This window comes from Pantherophis guttatus, chromosome 2, assembly GCF_059756535.1.
Source record: "Pantherophis guttatus breed Tessera chromosome 2, ASM5975653v1, whole genome shotgun sequence".
NCBI classification, from domain to species: Eukaryota; Metazoa; Chordata; class Lepidosauria; order Squamata; family Colubridae; genus Pantherophis; species Pantherophis guttatus.
The window spans coordinates 184,430,872-184,450,312 of NC_142064.1; the positions used below are offsets into that span (position 1 = coordinate 184,430,872).

The 19,441-nt window shown below is 37.0% G+C and overlaps 1 protein-coding gene across 3 annotated transcripts in view; it reads left to right on the forward strand.

Annotated features, from left to right (window-relative positions):
* ERGIC1 (endoplasmic reticulum-golgi intermediate compartment 1) overlaps window positions 1–19,441 on the forward strand; it is an 80,675-nt gene that overhangs the window by 23,862 nt on the left and 37,372 nt on the right. For all 3 annotated transcript variants that reach the window (XM_034405505.3, XM_087887413.1, XM_087887412.1), the window contains exons 2-3: window positions 621–682; window positions 6,529–6,601. In XM_034405505.3, coding sequence (XP_034261396.1) covers window positions 621–682; window positions 6,529–6,601 — 135 coding nt within the window. The remainder of the gene's footprint in view (window positions 1–620; window positions 683–6,528; window positions 6,602–19,441) is intronic.

The following is a 19,441-nucleotide window of genomic DNA, read 5'->3' on the forward strand; positions in this document are numbered from 1 at the left end:
CTGGAGGCTGGGAAGGCTAAAAATGGGGCGTGGGCCGGTCCTTTGATATTTCCAGGCCAGCTTCACGGGCCAGATTTAAGCACCCCGTCGGCCAGATCTGGCCCACGGGCCTTGAGTTTGACACCTCTGCTCTAGATAGACAAGAAAATGAACCAACAAAAAATTTGTCCAGCCTGGTCTGCTTGACAGAACTCCTAATGGAAATACTGTAGGTCAGCTAAAATGGGGCCACATGAATAAGGGCCTGGTAGAGAGCTGTTGGAGGCTTTTCTTGCACCTTGTACAGTAGTGAACTAACTCACTAATGAGCACAGTTAAAGGGTCTGCTTTTGGGCTTATTGAATGAGTGTGGAGAAGCATAGGGAAAAAAGAGCATCTCTATATTCTCGCTTTCTCCTAACCTTCTCATCAGACCTGACCAGCCATAGACACAATTTTTTAAAAAATAAAGTTGTTCGCTTATACAAGAGAACAAAAAAATGTTTTAGCACTCTGGTGAAAAATGAATAATTATGAAGTTGGAACTATTAATAGAAATGTTTGCAGTATTGTGAATGCTGAATCATGAAATGTTCCATCTGTTTTATAATTGTGGATTTTTTTTTCATATGTTTTTTTAGGTTTGATATCTACAGAAAGGTGCCAAAGGACCTTACCCAGCCAACCTTTACAGGAGCGATTAGTAAGTACTTGTGTCTGTATGTTGGATTTTTTTGGGTTTCTTTTGGCCTTTGCAGGTTTCAGTGCAGGATTTGAGTTTTTTCTGATCATTTATTTAAAACCGTGAGAAAATATAGCAATATTGTGGTGTACTGTATCTTCTTGAAGGTAATTTGAAGCAGTATTGTGAGTCTCCAGATTGCATATTAGCCTTTAAAGTGAGATCTTGCTGAATCCTCCCACAAGATATTTGACATATTTTTCCTCCAATTTGGATGTAGAATGAAAGTGAAGACACTGCTCTCAAGCAAATTAATATGAATATTTTTTGCTGAATCTTTATTTTTATCTTTCTTGTTGTCATATAGCATAATTTGAGGGTGATTTTTAAATTATTATTTGGGATTTTAATTCAATACTAATACCATCATTGTAGGGCATTGCATAGAATAGACACACATCATGACCATTCTTTATGTCTAATATTGCATTTGTCTATTATTGCATATTAATGGGTACAAGACAGTATGAGATCTGCTGCAAGGAATAAATATTGTTTGAAAGAATAGAAAGTGGCTATATATAAGAACATTCTTATGCCCACATTCTTATATGGAAATGAGAATTAGGTACATGAGTAAAAGCAAAGAAATTGAATGTCTTAGGAAAATAATGTTTAAGATGTGCATGTAGTAAAATAATAAAAAAAAAGAAACAGGGACATAAGTTTAAGTTTACTTTATTGTAATTGCACCTCGTACAACGAAATTAAATGCCATCTTCAGTGTACATCATACATAAGAAAACTATAAAAAATAAAACAAAAATACACATCCTTCACATTCTGTACAATTGAATTGAAAACCCTTGATACTGCATTAATATTGCATTATACAGTAGAATTCAATATAGTTACTGCTCTGGGATAGAAGCTGATTTTCAGCCTATTTGTCCTTGTTTTTATTGTCCTGTACTGTCTGCCAGATGGTAATAGTTCAAAAGGAAGGGAGAGGGTAACCAATGATCCTCTGGGCAATGATGTTAACCCTCTGGAGTGCTGTCCTATCTGCCACTCTGCAATTAGCAAACCATACACAGGTGCAGTAAGTTAACAATATCTTAACTTAATTATAATTATTTATTATTATAATAAATAATAACATAAATTAAGATGATATATGATTAATGTGAAGTAGCCAGTCAAATAAGGAAAATATGCAATAATAGACAAATGCAATATTAGACATAAAGAATTATCTTTTCCATAAAGAATTATCTTATCTTTATTGGCTGCTCTACCAAGTGCTAAACTATGGTGTACTATTTCTTGGCTGCTTGTTCCTTTACAGTTCATGATTGAGCCTAAAAGGCAGAAACTATCTACCACTTTTCATTGCCAATTCTAAGACTGGTTGTTCTATTTGTTGTCATTTGTTGTCATTAAATGTATTTCCCTATTAAATAGTTGAAGCCTTAACAGTCTAAATTTTAATTGTCTTATCCTGTCTTTTAAAAAAAATCCTTCTTATTGTCTTTTGGTAGAACATATATTTTGTGCATATAGGCATACTGTATTTCATTGAGTAATGCTACTCAATATAGTAAGTCTACTATATTGGCATTGTCTACTGTCTTACTGGGGAGTGGATCATTCAAGATTTCACAGAAAAATCTTGGCTTACCTGTATCAATGAATTATAGCTACATTCCTTTGTCATCATTTGTCTGAAGATGTGGAGCTATTCATTAAAAAGGTGATCTAAATCTACAGTTCCTGGCTTGAACAAAATTTACATAACCTTTCAGACCTTTCAAGTACTTTATTAAATATCCTTTCTAAAAATAAGGTGCATTAAATCAGTTTATGTCAGCTGAAGGATGTATTCTTGGTTTTGGATCGTAAAGTGCCTAGCAATAGCTGTTCCAAACATACTATGTATCATTGTGTCGAACTGCCCATGTTTGGATAAGGTTGCAGTGACATATGCTGTGGCATATTAGCTAACATCCCAGTGGCACAAACTAAATGACATACTGACAGCTGCTCTGTCAATCCCTGGCTCTTCTCGATGAACTGTATATATGCATGACAACATTGTGCAAAAATATTGCAAAGCTTTGAGGACAGAGGATTCTAGCTACAAATGGAAAAAGTATGATTTATGAAGTGTGTGTGGTTTATATTCATAATGGATCTTCAAATTAGCTTTTTAATAAAATGATCCAATTAGCTTTATAATGAAGCTAATTGGATCAATTTACTTTTAAAATATGATAATTTATTTTATTTTATTAAAACTTGGTATTTAGGTGCCCAAACTTTTCTGTGCACCATTGGGGCAATCTTTATTTAAGCTTCTCCTTCCTTATTTTTTGGGGTGGAGTGCAGGAGTATAGAATCAGGGTCTCCAAGTTCCATTATAGTTAGTTGGGTTAGATGGCGCCAGAAACCATGTCCAGAAAATGAATTCAGGGATTCTGTTATTGATATAGTGCTTCTTGACATTAAAATCATGCAATATGCTATTAATTAGCATACTTTTTCTTCATAATAAAGTATCATACATATATTTTGTGTGGATTTCCTTTCTTCCTATTGATTTACAGCTCTCAAAGGGTCACCATCTCAAATATACAGTACATAAACATGACAAAATAAATACAAAATTATGCATATACCCACATATATTATATGACCCAGAGAAACAACACTGTCTAGTGCGGATGTATACATGTACATGGCTAGAAAAACCAATTTTGCAAGTTAGTTGTTATAGACAGGATAAACATATCCTTGGAATCCTTGATGTGTTATAGTTGATCCATTGCCACCTTCTCTGACCTGTGCAGCACCTCATGTGCAACCCACACATCCTTCTCTTCCATGTATCTTCCATCACCGATGTGTTACCTCTTAGGCTCAGCTAAGCGGTATATAAATCTTAAGTGCTATTGCTATTGCTAGAATATACCACATGTGTGGTCACCACACTAGGATACCTTCCTGATCCATGCTGCTACCCCTATGCGCTGTCCATATAAGGCACCTCTTGTGTACTTTTAAGCACTCACAGACACAAACCATGCCACTCCCTACAGGTCATCCCTGAATGGCATGGCACCTCTGCAACCCCCATACATTTCTTGACCTGTGCCCCATCCTGCGCCCCATCCTGCGCCCCCTACCCAAACTGCATAGCACTTCTCATGCATTTCCAGGTACCCTTCCCAAGTGTTATGACACCTCATCTACTATTTTTCACCTGAACCCCACAAACCCCCTCACTCTCTCCCTACCCAGCAGCAGCCATTTACCTGCCTGCTGGACTTGCAACTTCCCACTGGCTTCCCCAATGACTTCCTTCCTATAAACAAAGTAAATTGGGAAGCTGGCAGGAGTTTGAAGGAGGAGGAAGGAAGATAATGACAGAATGAGAGGGAGGGAGGGAGGGAGGGAGGGAGGGAGGGAAGGAAGGAAGGAAGGAAGGAAGGAAGGAAGGAAGGAAGGAAGGAAGGAAGGTCGGTCCTAGGATTCTCAGCCTGCATTATTGACTGAGATATTTAATTTTGTAGAAAAAGTAGCACCTAAAGCTTAATTAGTTGCTGAGGCATGCGTGTGCAAGAAATCCCCTCCTCCCGTTGCATAGTGTCAACATTGGCCTGTCCCACCCAGTCAGGCAGGGATGGTAGGTTGCAAACCCCAACAGTTAAAGAAATCTGGCTGGTCTAGAGGGACAACCTTCTCTGCCATTGTCCCTGCCCCATGCAATATTCTGTCCCTGGAGGTGAGGCAGGCCACCACTCTCCTGGCTTTCTGAAAAAGAGTTAAAACATAGTTTAGGGGTCTTGAATGGAAAGCCCAAAGGAACATGAAATTGTGGGACCATTTGGTGCCATGAGAACCTTCCCTTCATATTTTTAAACAATTTTTCATAATTCTTCACAGAGTTTTACTATTCCTGCTTCCTTTTAAAATTTTAATTCTAACATTTTAATTTTATATATTTTCATGTTTTATTGTACACTGCCCAATCCCTCTTTGAGGGAGATAAGTGATAAGTGGTTCAGAAATGCAAAAATAAATAAATGGATAGATAGATAGATAAATAATAACACATGTAAACTTAATCAAAGTTGGCTTAGAATCACAGTGTTTCCATTGTAACTCAGTTCAAAAGCTGGTATCAATAGGCCCTTATCAGTCAGTATCATCAATCAAAGTCTTACATGTTTGTTTCAACATCTAAGGAGTATACATGTCTGTCAATTCCAGTTGATAAAGAACATGAATTAGAAAAAAGTGTTTGTTCTCATGTCTTGCCTCCATTAGTCATCTTGATGCCTACAGAAAAATGCATTGGTTATACATCTGAACAGCAGGGCTATTCCTTTGGTTTATATATTTTCAGAACTGATTTCCTATCACCATGTCCATCTCCCAAGCTTTTCTTCTTACTTTGTCCATCACTGAAATAGTTACAGTATGATGTCTCATTTCTGGAATTCACTCACCAAAGGTGCTCATGTAGCATATTCTAGGAATCAGCAAAAAAAACCAACAACTTTTTATTTCTCTAGGCTTTTTATTAACGATTTGGATATGTTAATTACTATAAATACCAACTGGTTCCTGTACTATTTCGTCTTTGTCTGGCTGATTGGTATTATTATTTTGTTATTTTTAATGATGTTAACGGAAACTATATTGGGATAATTTTGATGAAAATAGCTATACAAAATGAAATTATTCCTTTTGCAGCAAAGAATTTTTTCTAACGGGGCAGCTGCAGCAATAGGAAGCAAAAGAAATTGGCAAAAATTACCTGGAAAAGTGCAATTATCTTCCTCACGACAGGTTATTTCTCTCTCGCCCTTTTGTGGGTGGTTGTATACCTCTACTATGTTGCTTCCTCTGTGTCCCATTTTTTTGTGCCTGGCATTTGCATAGTGGTAATGATCATATACATTTGTTTAATAAATTAAGAAATAATAAGCACTTTTGGTTTAGCCTTTTCAAACAGAAAATGAGATTGATTAGAAATAAGAGTCTTCTAATGGAGCAAGTTCTGCCTTTTTGAGACATTAGGAATTATAAAAGAAGAAATAGGTAAGACAATTTCTGTAGACAGAGAATACTGGCTTTACCTCTCTTCTCACTTAGGAATCATGTTTTCTGTTTTAGTTCAACCTTTACATTATACAGGGGGTAGAAGGAAAAATGGAATATCTCTTGCTTCATGTTAAGAACATCCAGAATGAAGAAAGATGAATAGTTAAATAAGAACGTCTTAGAGTTAATATTTCTTAGTGCTGATTTCATGGATTAAGCATCTGACTTTTATTATCCTGACGATAATCCATTTTCAGCCTGTTTATATAACATACTATTTTAAACCAATGTTTATACTACAATGTTAAAAAAAAAACCAGGGCTTTTAATTCATTTTTCTTTGGGTGCCACAACGTAGTTCTAAATTATCTGAGAGTGTGTTTTCCATGCAGCCAACTTAAGACCCCTGATACATTGCTTTTAATACCTAACTATACTGGAAGGACAAGAGATTTCTGCCAGCCTTTGGGACTCTCTAGGTCTAGGAGGTGTGAAAGAACTTTAATTTTGATTTTTATCTACCATATATTGGGAGTTTGGGGAAGCATTTCCATACAGCAAAGCAATATTTAAACACAGAAGGCAAATTGAGATCTAGGTTAGAAGAATCAGGATATATTTTTAAGGAAAGTCTCTAGTAGCATCCAGGCAACTGAGAGATAACATTGCCATTATGGAATCAAGCTGGTTGGGGGGTGGACTTTCAGATTTTTGAGGGAGGGATGAATTTAACTTTTATTTACCCATTTCTTTTCCAGTCTCTGTTTGCTGCTGTTTCTTCATATTGTTTCTATTCCTGTCTGAGCTTACTGGATTCATAGCCACTGAAATGTAAGTACAAGCCTTTTTTTCTTGGCACTTCTCGTTTTCAAAAAGTATATAATTTTCTTATCTGATGGTAAGGTTTTGCATGGAAAGAAGGGCTGCCTACACATAATACGTAATTGTTGTAAATCCTCGACTTACAACAATTCGTTTAGTGACCATTCAAAATTACAATGGCCCTGAAAAAAAGTGACTCATGACCATTTTTCACACTTATGGCCATTGCAGCATCTCCAAGGTCATGTGATTTACATTCGGATGCTTGACAAGTGGTTCATATTTATGACGGTCGCAGTGTCCCGGGTTATGCGATCCCCTTTTGTAACCTTCTGTCGAGCAAAGTCAATGGGGAAGTCAAATTCACTTAACAAAGGTGTTACTAATTTAACAACTGCAGTGATTCACTTAACAAATGTGGCAAGAAAGGTCATAAAATGGAGCAAAATTCACTTAACAAATTTCTCACTTAGCAACATAAATGTTGGGTTCCATTGTGGTCGTGAGTCGAAGGCTACCTGTATACGTGTGTTTCTGAAAGCATGCCTCTAACTACTGAGTCTTGTCTGCCTTCATCCTGATACCAAAACATTTTCCCCTCCCCACTTACTCCCTTTCCAGCCTCCTGACCAGCCTCCCTGACTACCTTCTTTCAATCAACAAGCAAACAGATAATTCTCATTTTAGCCTTGCGGTTTTGAATTAACCCAATTACTTCTAAGGGCAAAGTAGAATTCCTCTGAAAGGCACTCTCACCACAATGCAGAAAGCTTGTTGCGCTGGTGCTTCTCTTGCTGTTCTTGAAGGTACAGCAGAGCAAAATAACAGCTGCTTTGCACAAATTGGACTGAACAAGCTAGACAACATCCCAGAGTTTAATCAGTTTTGTAGGGAGTGGAAGAACTTGGAATGACAAGTGGGAAGCAAAGAGTCTCGGAGTAGACAAGTTCATGTTCTTAACATAGTGCAGGTGATTCCAGTTTGGGGGAAAATCAGGGAAAAAATTATTATTGTGACTGGGCCAAATAAACCCCACCTTGAGAGGGTGGCTGATGCTTTGATTCAATCGTGCCCATGTGACCTCTTCCCTCTCAAGACTATATAAATTCGATAAATAAATTTTAAGCCCTGGAGACATGGTTTGTATTCTCTTTTACATATGCACATTTGCATGTATATGCGCACACACACACACACGCACACGCACACACACCAGTAGTGAAATTCAAATTTTTTTACTACCGGTTCTGTGGGTGTGGCTTGGTGGGCGTGGTGTGGTGTAGCTTGGTGGGCGTGGCAGGGGAAGGATACTGCAGAATCCCCATTCCTTCCCTACTCCTGGGGGAAGGATATTGCAAAATCTCCATTCCCACCCCACTCTGGGACCAGCCAGAGGTGGTATTTGCCAGTTCTCCGAACTACTCAAAATTTCCGCTACCGGTTCTCCAGAACCTGTCAGAACCTGCTGGATTTCACCCCTGATACACACACACACACACACACACACACAGAGAGAGAGAGAGAGAGAGAGAGAGAGAGAGAGAGAGAGAGAGAGAGATTTTCATATTCTGTAGTAATTGATCTTTACAATATTTACAAATACAGCTTTGATGTAACTAGGTTCAGGAATTGAAGATTCTGTTGTTAGCTAATTTCTAGAGATAGTAGTTAAAGTGTGCTGGTGGAGTCTGGCAGAAATCTGGGAACAAGCAGAACTACACTGTACTTTTTATATTGACATATTGCAAATCCGTAAGAACTTTTCCTGTGTCTGGTTGGTGTTCTTCTGTTTGTTTCATTGTTTAAAACCGCTGTACTCTTCAATGCAAAAAATGCCAGAATGATAAAAACAAGAGAGACTCAGGCTTACAAGAGAGAAGGCAAAGGGATTGGAAGGAAAAATCATAAGAGAATTTGGCCATAAGTTTTTACATAGTTGATGGGCTGTTTAGGGTTTTCCTGTTTCCTTTTAAAATCAATACCACTGCTGATTTTCTTCCAAGGGAAGATTCTAAGGCCACACAGCTGAAATAATGTCTATTGCCAGTGTCGGTACACAGTCTACCTTGACTGATCTCTAAAAGATGTGTTGCGCTTAATAAGGGTTTTGGATTAAGATCACCAAGAAACAATTGGGGTATATACTTAAATAGAAAGTTGAGAAATATTTCAGAAGAAGGCAACGGGAAATCACTTCCATATTGTTGCCATAAAGCAATGTGGTTGGTGTAAAACTTGAGGTTGACTTTACATGAAATGAAATGATAGGATTTTATTCTGAATGCTTCAGTAACTCAGTGAGAGTCTTTTTCTTTCTACGACGTTGATCAGTGGCTAGTGGATAAATTTGGGTGTACATTGGAGTTTGAAAATGAGGAGTCAAATTGGCCTCTTTGGAGGTTCCACAAAGCAAAATGAGATCTCTACCAAAAGCTAAAGGTCATGAATGACAGTGCCTAGCTTTGAGTTATGCATAAGAAGAGAAAGGACCTCTTTTAATTGACAGTAATGAAAGTAAGCGAAACATTTGTGAATTTCTCACATGTTTACCTGATAATTTGAGCATTATGTTATATAATTGGGAAAAGTATATTTTATTTAATGATAATGCATATATTTTAATTTGTAATGTTTCAAAGCTTAACATATAATTTCCATACAAGCTAATTACATTTTATACTTAAAACAATTCCTCACACACACACACATGCACAGAGAGAGAGAAAGAGACAGACAGACAGACAGACAGACAGACAGACAGACAGACATCGTAGCTTCCCTATCAATGGCTGCACTAGTTTTGACAAAATGAAGAGCATATGAGAGTACAGTGTGGAATTTCATCAGCAAGAGGGAGAGAAGGACTATCCACTTCCACTGTGCATATGTATGTTTTTATATAATCGCTGGTATAAATTCCTTGAAAAAGGCCACATACGAGTATAAAAATAGTTGGAATGCAAAAATGAAGAAGTGCGTATGTCACTACAAATCTCTCCATTTTTTCTATCAGTGGAATTTTAGAAACAATTTCTATAATAACAGGTAGCCCTCAATTTAACAGCCACAATTGGGGCCAGAAAATGCATAGTTAAGCCACAGGGTGATTAAGTGAGGCATCCGATTTTACAACCTTTTTCCTGCTGCCATTAAGTGAATCACTAGGGTCATTAAATGAAACATGTGGTTGCAATTTATGACCTTCCCTGTCAGCTTCCCTGTTGACTTTGATTGTCAGAAGCCGACAGGGAAGATTGCAAATTGGCAATCACGTGATTGCAAGATGCTGCAACCATTACGGCGGTTGCCAAGCACCCAAATTATGTTCATGTGATTGTGGGGTTGATGTGACAATTGTAACTTTGAGGAGGGTCATAAATCACTTTTTTCAGTGCTGTCTTAACTTGGATCCATTCAGTACTATCTTAATCAACCATTGTATATTGAATAAATTGAGGGCTATCTGTATAAAAAAGCTACTATAAAAAAAACAACATCTGAGTTGTTCCTGCCCATAGAAAGTAAGACTATGTTGGAACAGCTTCCTCAGTTACTTGATTTTGACTAGAATGTAGTATGTCACCTGTCTGATCAAATTCAGAATTCTTGAAGTCATGGGTTCACTAATCAGCAGATTAGAACTTCCTTATTGGCATGTAATCTTAGAATTTTACCTCCCCCTTTTCTTTCCACATTTCATCTCGGTATAAATCTCCATCAATCTAGCCAGTCTTTGCAATTGGAAAAGGTGCTATCAGACTCCAGATTTTTTTTGCCACCACTGACTAATAAATATAGCAACGTAGGAAATTAGCTCCGTTATTTTTAAAACTGAGTGAGACACCCAGGGAATAAAATTATCCCTTCTGGATTCAAGGGATAAGGTTAAATATAAAATAGCATTTGTTTTTCTCTTGAGAGAAAATAAATTGAGAGGATGTTGTAATTCAACATTTCAAAGATATAAATAGTCCTGTTGGCAAAGACAATTATTTTGCTGTATTATTAATTTGGTGTTGCTAAATTTGGATAATTAAGAAAGCCTATAATGGAAAAATGTCAAGCTACAGTTTGGAACTACTTGATTTTGGAAAAATTAGGATCAGAGAAAAATATTGCTAGATCAGGAAAAATTGGAATAGGATATGCATAATTTATGACAAAAATGAATTTTCCAGTTATTAAAATATAAAACATGTACATTTTTCATTCCAGCTACTTGCAGCGATCTAGTGGAAAAAATAGTGTTCATATTCAGATTCCCCCCCGCCCCCCACTTTATGTGTAAAGCCCTAATAGTTGTAAGAACGTTTCCTGATTATCCAATAAGGGATGTGCTATATTATTGTTTACGGAAGATAATATTAAATCACTGACATATTTATGTTATAGTAAGACAGACAATTTTCTCCAACTGGGTACAGTGCAGTAAGGATTAAAACTTCCACCTATTAGAAGTTTTAATTTTGTTTTTCTTACTTGAGTGTGTTGATCACACTGTGGTTTTAGAATTGGTCTCTAAATTGTTGCTATAAACTAAATTGCTTTGGATATATGGCAACATTTTGAATTGGTTTGTCACTTGTTCCTCTTAAACTTTGAATTCAGCTGCATACCTTAAATGAACGAATAAATAAAATAAAGGCTGTTTCCTGTGATGTTCATATTGAAATAAATTATTTGAAACTGATAAAATAAAATCATAGAGATAATTTTTCCAATCAATAGCAAATGAACTTCCTCCTTCAAGTTCTCTTTCTACAAAGCAAAAATCAGCTTTAATTAGTGACACTTAAGATGAACAAATCAAGCCTGGGTTATGAATTACTCACTGGCATCCGGCCTAGATCATGATTAACTCACCGTGTTACCCATGACACATAATTCTTTGGCTATTAAGCATGGATGACTTTCCCTTGAAAAGAGCATTTGAATGAATAGATGGTGGCATCGACTTCCTGTTTGCTGCTGGCCGCCGCCAGACGTTCCTTTGGGATCGTCAGCTTCCACTGCCTGTCAGAGCCGCCTTCACAACGGAACGGCGGCTCGAAAAAACTCCGTTCCCATGAGGAAACGGAGATAGAGCCGGCAGGGGTGGGTAGAACTCTCTGCAGAGTCCCAAAAGTTTTTCTTTTACTTTTGGGATGGAGCGGATGAGATGCCCCATATCCCCAGCCGCTGCTCCGGGCTTTGGGAGACCTCTGCTAATGCAGAGCCAGGCGTCAAAAGCAAGCTTGCGAATTTGACAGATTACTCAAAGAAAATGTGAGCTGGACCTGTAATACTGAAGCGCAAGTATTTTACTTATCTTTTAAAAATTACTTAAGAGAATAGAGGAAGAGAAAGAGGAAAAAAGTTTCTTTTTAAAATGGCGTCTGCCGCGGCTGGAGAAGAGTTTGAGAGGGAAAGTTCTTCCGTTTTTTATTATTACAATGTAGCGGAATAAATACCACTGGCTACATTTGTAGACAAAACTCCGCTCCTGTTTTTGTTTTTCTCTTTTTTCCCTGGAGGCTTGAGTGTAGCTGGCTGGAAGTCTTTTGTCTTGTTTTTTTTTTTTTTCTTCTTCTAACAAAGCCTGTTTAGGCGGAAACATGGCACTGAGGCTTGTGAAGTCAGACAAACAAATAGGTGGGGGGGATTCCCCCACTAAGAATTTAAAGCAACAAGTTTTAACTCTTCAGTCCCAGAAACCTGATTTTAATATAATAGAATTTCTCTTAGAGGAGATTGAAAGAAGGGATGAGATTGTGAATCAGCAACTTGAAAAATTTAAGCAGGAAACTAAGGAATTGGTGAAATCCAAGTTTGACTTTTTGCAGCAAAAAATTTTAAAATTGTCAGAATTCATGATTCGGTTGGATACAAATACTAATTTACTAGAGTCAAAAATGGATGAAATTCAAGATAAATTGGACAATAGAATTCAAAAAATTGAAAATGATTTGTTAAATATTCAGGATTATAGTTCAGAAGAAAAATTTAAAATGGATGCTGACCAAAAGTCTGGTAATGTAGAATATCTGGAACAGAGGATTCAAAAAGAGGTTCTAAAGATACAATATAATTTCACAGAATATGCAATAAGACTTAGAGGTTTGCAGGAAAATAACAGAGATGACTTAAGGAAAATATCTTCTGAATTTCTAGCTGGGATTTTAAAGATTCAACCTGAGGAAGTGTTTTGTAGGATTGACAGAGCTTATCGAATAAACTCTTGGACTGCCAAGCAAAGGCAATTGCCTAGAGATGTGGTAATCTATTTTTCAGATAAAGAAATTAGGAATAAAATTGTGCAAAATTCCTTCAATTCTAATTTGCAATTGTATGGAAGAAAGATTTGGATTTACAAGGAACTCCCACCTAAGATACTAATGGAAAGGAAGAAATTTGGCTTTCTGGTGTCTGAGTTAAAAAGGAGAAATATTCAATTCCGGTGGGACATCCCAGTTGGTATTATATTGAGATATCAAGGAGAAAGATACCAGTTAAATACTGTTGAAAGGGCGGAAGAATTTTATCAAAATAGGTTGAAAATGAATTTAACGTCTTCAGATATAATACAGGATAAGCAGAAGGAGCTGGAACTAAAGACAGAGACTGTACCAGATAAATTGCCTTTGGATTTATCGGATACCCCAGCTGGATTATCTACAAATTTGAGAGAAGTGCCATCTGATTTTAATGTGATGACTTATCAAGGCAAGGACAAGCATGGAAACCAATTAGAGGATATACAAGGGATAAAAAAGAAATGCGAGACACAAAAAATTAGGATGGAGGTCAAACCCACAAAAAGAAAACAAAAAAAGAAATAGGTTGTACAAAAATAGAAATTTCTAACCCAAGCAACAGTGAAGCCAGTGATTTTAAAATATGAATGATTATGTGAAAACATAGAGGAGGCGACATATTGGTCAATATCATCCTGAGGATAGTGGCAGATCTCTGCATTGCCGTAATTTTGGGACATGGAAAGAGCCTCAAATTGATGGTTTTGAATTATCTATTTTGAAACTTCTTTTTGTGTTGATAAATATATTATAATTATCTTGAATTATAAGGCAAGAGAATCACATTGGGACATGCAGAAGATCGGGTTGTTACCCAATACGATGATGGAAATTAATAATCCTGATGAAACCCACAATTATTATTATATGGAATACAATTATAATGTCACTCGGGTGGTTGTTTTTACTTTTATATATATAAGAAGATGTTTACTACTGATGGGGGCAGATATGATTGGAGATCTTGAATAAACTGTTGCATCCGCAAGCTATGTTACCCTATTATGGATGTTGGTTTTAACAATCCAGTGGAAAGACTTCAAGAAGATATTATATGGACTATAAATTTAAAGTTATTGTCTTTTCTTTTTTTATTTAGATATAATGGAATATATATATATATATATTTTTAAGTAGTGTGGGCAGTGAATTAAAGATATCAAGAATTGTTGTGTATGGTAAATTTGTAAGACAGTGGGTGAATAAGCTAGCTACAGACTGATTAGTTTAAGAAAAGGGATTTTTAAGTGATACATTTAGGGGAGTGGAGGAAATGGATAGAGTGGAATAAATGTTAAATTAGATTTTATGGGGAGCCCGCTTTGAAATGTTATTAAAGTAGGACTTATTGTATAGTTTTAAAGTGGAAGGTGGTTTTGAATTGTTGCAATAATGCATAGATATAAAACACTATTATGCTAAATTAGAGTTATTTTATAATAGTTATAGTATAATGTGTTTGTTTTTTTTTGTTTTTTTTTTCTCTTCTTCTTTTCTGAAATGTATGGATAAAGGGGGATTTATAATACTTTTAGTAAGTAAAGGTCAGTATTTTAAGGAGGGAGTAAGTAATCTGTTATGAATTAGGGTTTTTTTTTGTTACGAAGAAGTCACAGGGGGGGAAGGGTGGGGAGGGGGGGTTAGGGAGGGGGGGGAGGGGGGGGAAAAAGGGGGAAAAATTTGTATTTGAAAACCTTTTCAATAAAAAAAAAAAAAAAATAGATGGTGGCATCAAGTCACTGAGAGATCCTGCTTGTGTTGGGATTTGACGATGGCTGAAATAAAAAGAGGCAACTGTGTTTTCTGATTTTCAAAGACATTTTCTTCTTTCAGGTTTATTCGCATTTGTTTTGATATTTTGGGGATTACAGTTCTTACAAGCTTTTTTTCAGATTTTTCTTAAAAATAATTCTTATATCTTGTATCTGACTGATTTATTTTCAGACTTTTCAGTGCTCCTCTTTCCAGAGAGCTCTACTATTCCTCAGTGATGAATACATATTTTAATATCCTAAAATATATTTAGTACAATGTGCTACATTATGTGGCATTTCAAAAAGATATTATTTTGATGATATTTTAGTCCTGCTCTCAGTCTGAATCCTGCTGGATCCCTGATGCTGGCTATTTGCATTGATAGGAAAAATATATCTTGCTTCATGCTTTTTTTTGAAAAACACATATTGAAAATGTGTGTGGCAGGAGAGGGGGAAAAACAAGCCTCCCTATTTCCAAGCTGTGATCTTAGTTGGCACTAGCTATTCCACAATCTTTTTTTTTTTTACAAATGAAATATAAAATAACACTGCTTTATAGTTAAGGGTGGAGCTATGTAATTATTATCATACGTAGTCTGGCTCTAAGTTTGGTAAGGATAGAGGAAGCATTTCCTGATGTAAAACTTCCTGTAAATGTATTGTCCGAGTCCTGATGAAAACACAACAGTTCTTTATCTCTTAATCAGCAATTTCTTCCTTAACAATAACACCTGAGGAAGCATCACATTTGTAGTGCAGGCTTCCCTAAATAAATGGCAGCATCAGAAGCCTCTAAATAAGCCATTACATTATCAGCAGATTCCTGTTTGGTTAACTTCGCATCTGTCTGAAAAGTTGGATGTCAGGAATTTTGGACGAGTATTTTTCCAAAACGAATGTGTTTTGCCTTACATTTTCTGTCTGATTGAGTCAATCCACTGATTGGAGAACATGTACTTTTGGGTACAGTAAATTGCTCATCCCTGGTATGTAGTGCTTTGGGGTATTCTGCTGACGAACCAATAAGTTGATGGCTGGGGAGCATAACAAGGAACCCCTGTTCACAGTAGTAGCTCAGAGGCGCTGAGTGTCCAGTGTGACAATGTCTCAGATTCTCTCTGTTGCAGGGAGACACTTTAGCCAGGAGTTGTACTTTATTACTATTATTATGTTTCTAATCAGGGGTGAAATCTACTTACCTTCCTTACTGGCTTGGAAGCGCATACGCCACAGACCTTCTGTGTATGCGCAGAAAGGTAAAAAACACATTACTTCCTGGTTAAAACCAGGAAGTAATGACACCCAGGCAGGTGGGTGGAGCTCTGCTCCTCCATCGCTACCGGATCGCCGAACCACCGGCCAAGATCGCTACCGGATCAGGCGATCCAGTCCAATCCAGGAGCATTTCACCCCTGTTTCTAATGGCCTCTGAAAGCTAAAAGAGGAGTGGTAGTGATGTTAAGTGTATCACTTAGATCAATGGCCCCCAACCTTTTGGGCACCATGGCCCAGTTCCCGTGGAGAGAGTTTTTCCCCAGACTGTAGGGGGCGTGGTTTCTTGTGCTGCCTGTATCCTCTTGATGGGGTTTGCTTGTTTGCACGGTCCAGTTTCTGACATGCCGTGGACCGATGCTGGTCCACGGACCAGGAGTTGGAGACCCCTGACTTAACATGTCATTTGTAGGGTTATTTTCTTTTAAAAATGGAAAATATATTTGGTCAATGTTCAGGAGTACAATCTTGGATGTTGGAGGAGGTAGCCAATAAATGACAAATCAAGCTTGATTTAGAATTGCCCACCACTGCACATATGCGTCGCTGCATACCTATATGTGAAGGGGTTGATAAGCGTAAATTGCAGATGGTTATGGACGGGCAGATACACAGACCTCCTGAATCCCAACTGTGTGTTGTGGGGAGGTGCGTGCCCTGAATGCTGATTGGTTGATATAACTTCCTGTTCTGTGCTTTGATGTTTGAGTGCCCCCTAGCCAGAATGTTAACATTTACAAAAATATAAATTGAACCATCTCCAGATGGCAGACACATACGTTCCCTGACATGCAGTGCCGAAGAAGTCTGCTTGATCCTTGAAGCTTCCTCCTTTATCATTGTCCAGCATATGTTTTAAGGCTGAATGAATGTGGAACCCTTGAAATCTATTCTTGGACAGTTAAGGTGTTAGTGGATTACCTTATTGCACATTCCTCCAGGAAACCACATTATTTTATTGATATTCAGACTGAGAGATTAAGTGAAATCTAAATGTAATGTATTCAAACTTCTATAATTTTTTTCTTTGGGGTACTTTTGGGATAAAATGAAATAACCTTAACCTTTCAATTGCCCCCCCCCCTTTTTTTTATCCCTTCTCCTTGCAAGATGAAATGTCACAACTCTGTCTGTTTTTCTTCTCCTTTTGCGAAGAAATAAGAAAATGAAAACTGATTAAAATTTTGAAAAGCTCACATCATTATTCTTCAGAGCTCTGGTTTTTTATTTACGTGTAAAAAGAGCACATTAAGGCAAGGAAGAGAGCTCTGACTCCAAGAACAAATAAAGGAAATGAGGTCAGTGTTCCATATTTGGATTTCTTTAAGGTTGACAGTCACAAACAGGTACCCTATTCCACTAAGTGAATGACTCAAGTGGTTTGGAAAATTAAGCCTCAAGTTAAATGCCTTTGGTATTTCCTGGGCAGGATTAGTGGTAGGTTGATGTACCTCAGACAACATTCATTGTAATTTTTAACGGCCTTCTCTACCTCATCTTGCTGATACATCATAAATCAAATAATCCCTTTCATAGGTAACCCAGATTTGTAACATTTAATGATCTAACTGGTGATATAATCATCATCCACCTTTTGACCTAATTAATAATACTCTGTAGAAATGATGTTGAACTTTTCCATATATTCTCCAATTGAGGAGGAATAAACTAATTAGTCCAATTGATGCCACAAATAATATAGCAAGGATGTGGATACATTTACAGAGTTGCGAAATATTGCCAGAATAATGCAGTTTTTTTTATTATCAAGAAAATCTTACAGCTGCAAGTTATGTAATAGCAAGTTATATTGTGTTTGCGATCTTGAAGAAGTTGAGATAAATGATGGTAGAATATATTTAAGTATTTTAAGCAAATCTTCTGTACAGTAATGCTTGAAGAGCTCAGATCAATAAAGTTGAGTAAAATTCAGTTCAATGAAGGTTGAAGAGTTGAGATAATCCTTACTCAAAATGTAATATTTGGTGCACATATCTTGTTAAAAAAAATTATGTAATGTTACTGTCAGAATTGTAGAAAACGAAGCACAAGGAAAAAAAACACCTGTAAAAAGAATTTATTTTGGGGCAGATTCTCCTACTTTGTTCAGCTAAAATTTATAACATGTTCAGAACAGTTCACATTACATTTCATTTGAACTTTGTTCTTTGGTACAGCCATAACTTCCCTTTGCACTTTCTACATGTATATACTAGTTTACAGAATTTGGGCTTTTTCTTGCTTTTTATCGTAATAAATATTGGTGTGAATCTGGACGGATAACAATTTTGCTGTGGTTTGTGCCCAAAAGAAAGCTAATGTGCAAGAAAGCTGCGCCACTTGTTTATTGGTCTAAGAGTTTTTGTCCCATTTTCCTTTGAAATCATAAATAGAATGGATAACATGTTGGAAAAAGTACAGAGAATAGTGCTCTGTTATCTCAATATCTAATAGCTGTCATTTCTTTTTTTTTCTGAAGATGGGGGATGGCGGGAACCTATCTTCTTTTGAATTGCAGAACATTTCCCCACCAAATTCCTACTCCCATCTCACATTACTTGTATGCTTCTAGATGCACCAAAATGTTTGCAGCCATATACTCACTGAGGAGGTGGTGATATCAATTTGAGAGACATTTTCCTGTTTCAGGCTTATGCGTTGGGAATTCTTTTCTTGCATATGTCCTGCCTCCAAAAAAGTCAGACTGAAATCTCTGCACTGAGTCAATCTTTTCTTTCAGAGTTGAGGGCAAGGATTTCTTTACAGGTACTCCTCAACTTACAACCATTGGCTTAGTGACTGATCGAAGTTAAAACAGCACTGAAAAAAGTAACTTTTTCACACTTATGACCATTACCTCAAGGTCACGTGATTTACATTTGGATGCTTGACAATTGTTTCACATTTACGATGGTTGCAGAGTCCCAGGGTCATGTAATCACCTTTTGCAACCTTCTGACAAACAGGTCAATGGGGAAGACAGATACACTTAACAACAGTGTAACTAATTTAACAACTGCAGTGATTCACTTAACAAATGTGGCAAGGAAAGTTGTAAAATGGGGCAAAACTCACTTAACAAATTTCTCACTTAGCAACATAAATTTTGGGCTCAATTGTGGTCGTAAGTTGAGGATCATCTGTATATCCTTGTTCTCAGTTAATACTGCTGTCACGTAATGCTTGACGTCTGCTGAAGTCAAGGGAGGAGGGTCATGGGGGTCTGTATCACCAATGTTTGGTCAAATACAGAAAAGACAGATGCAACTACTTATTCTGAGTGGTGCTGTTTCCTGGACTTGTTCAGCATTCTGTCTCTTCTGCATTCCATTTGATGTGTAAACTCCTCCCTTCGGTCTTCTGGGACAACTGATTTACAAATCAGGCCTGCTGATGTCTTATTCTATGACATCTTTGGATGGAATACAGGTTGTTCATCAGTAAAGAGGATTTCCTGGATGGACTATTTTGATCCACACATTTGTTATTATCTCGGTGAGAAATCTGGAATGACATTCTAAGGTTTG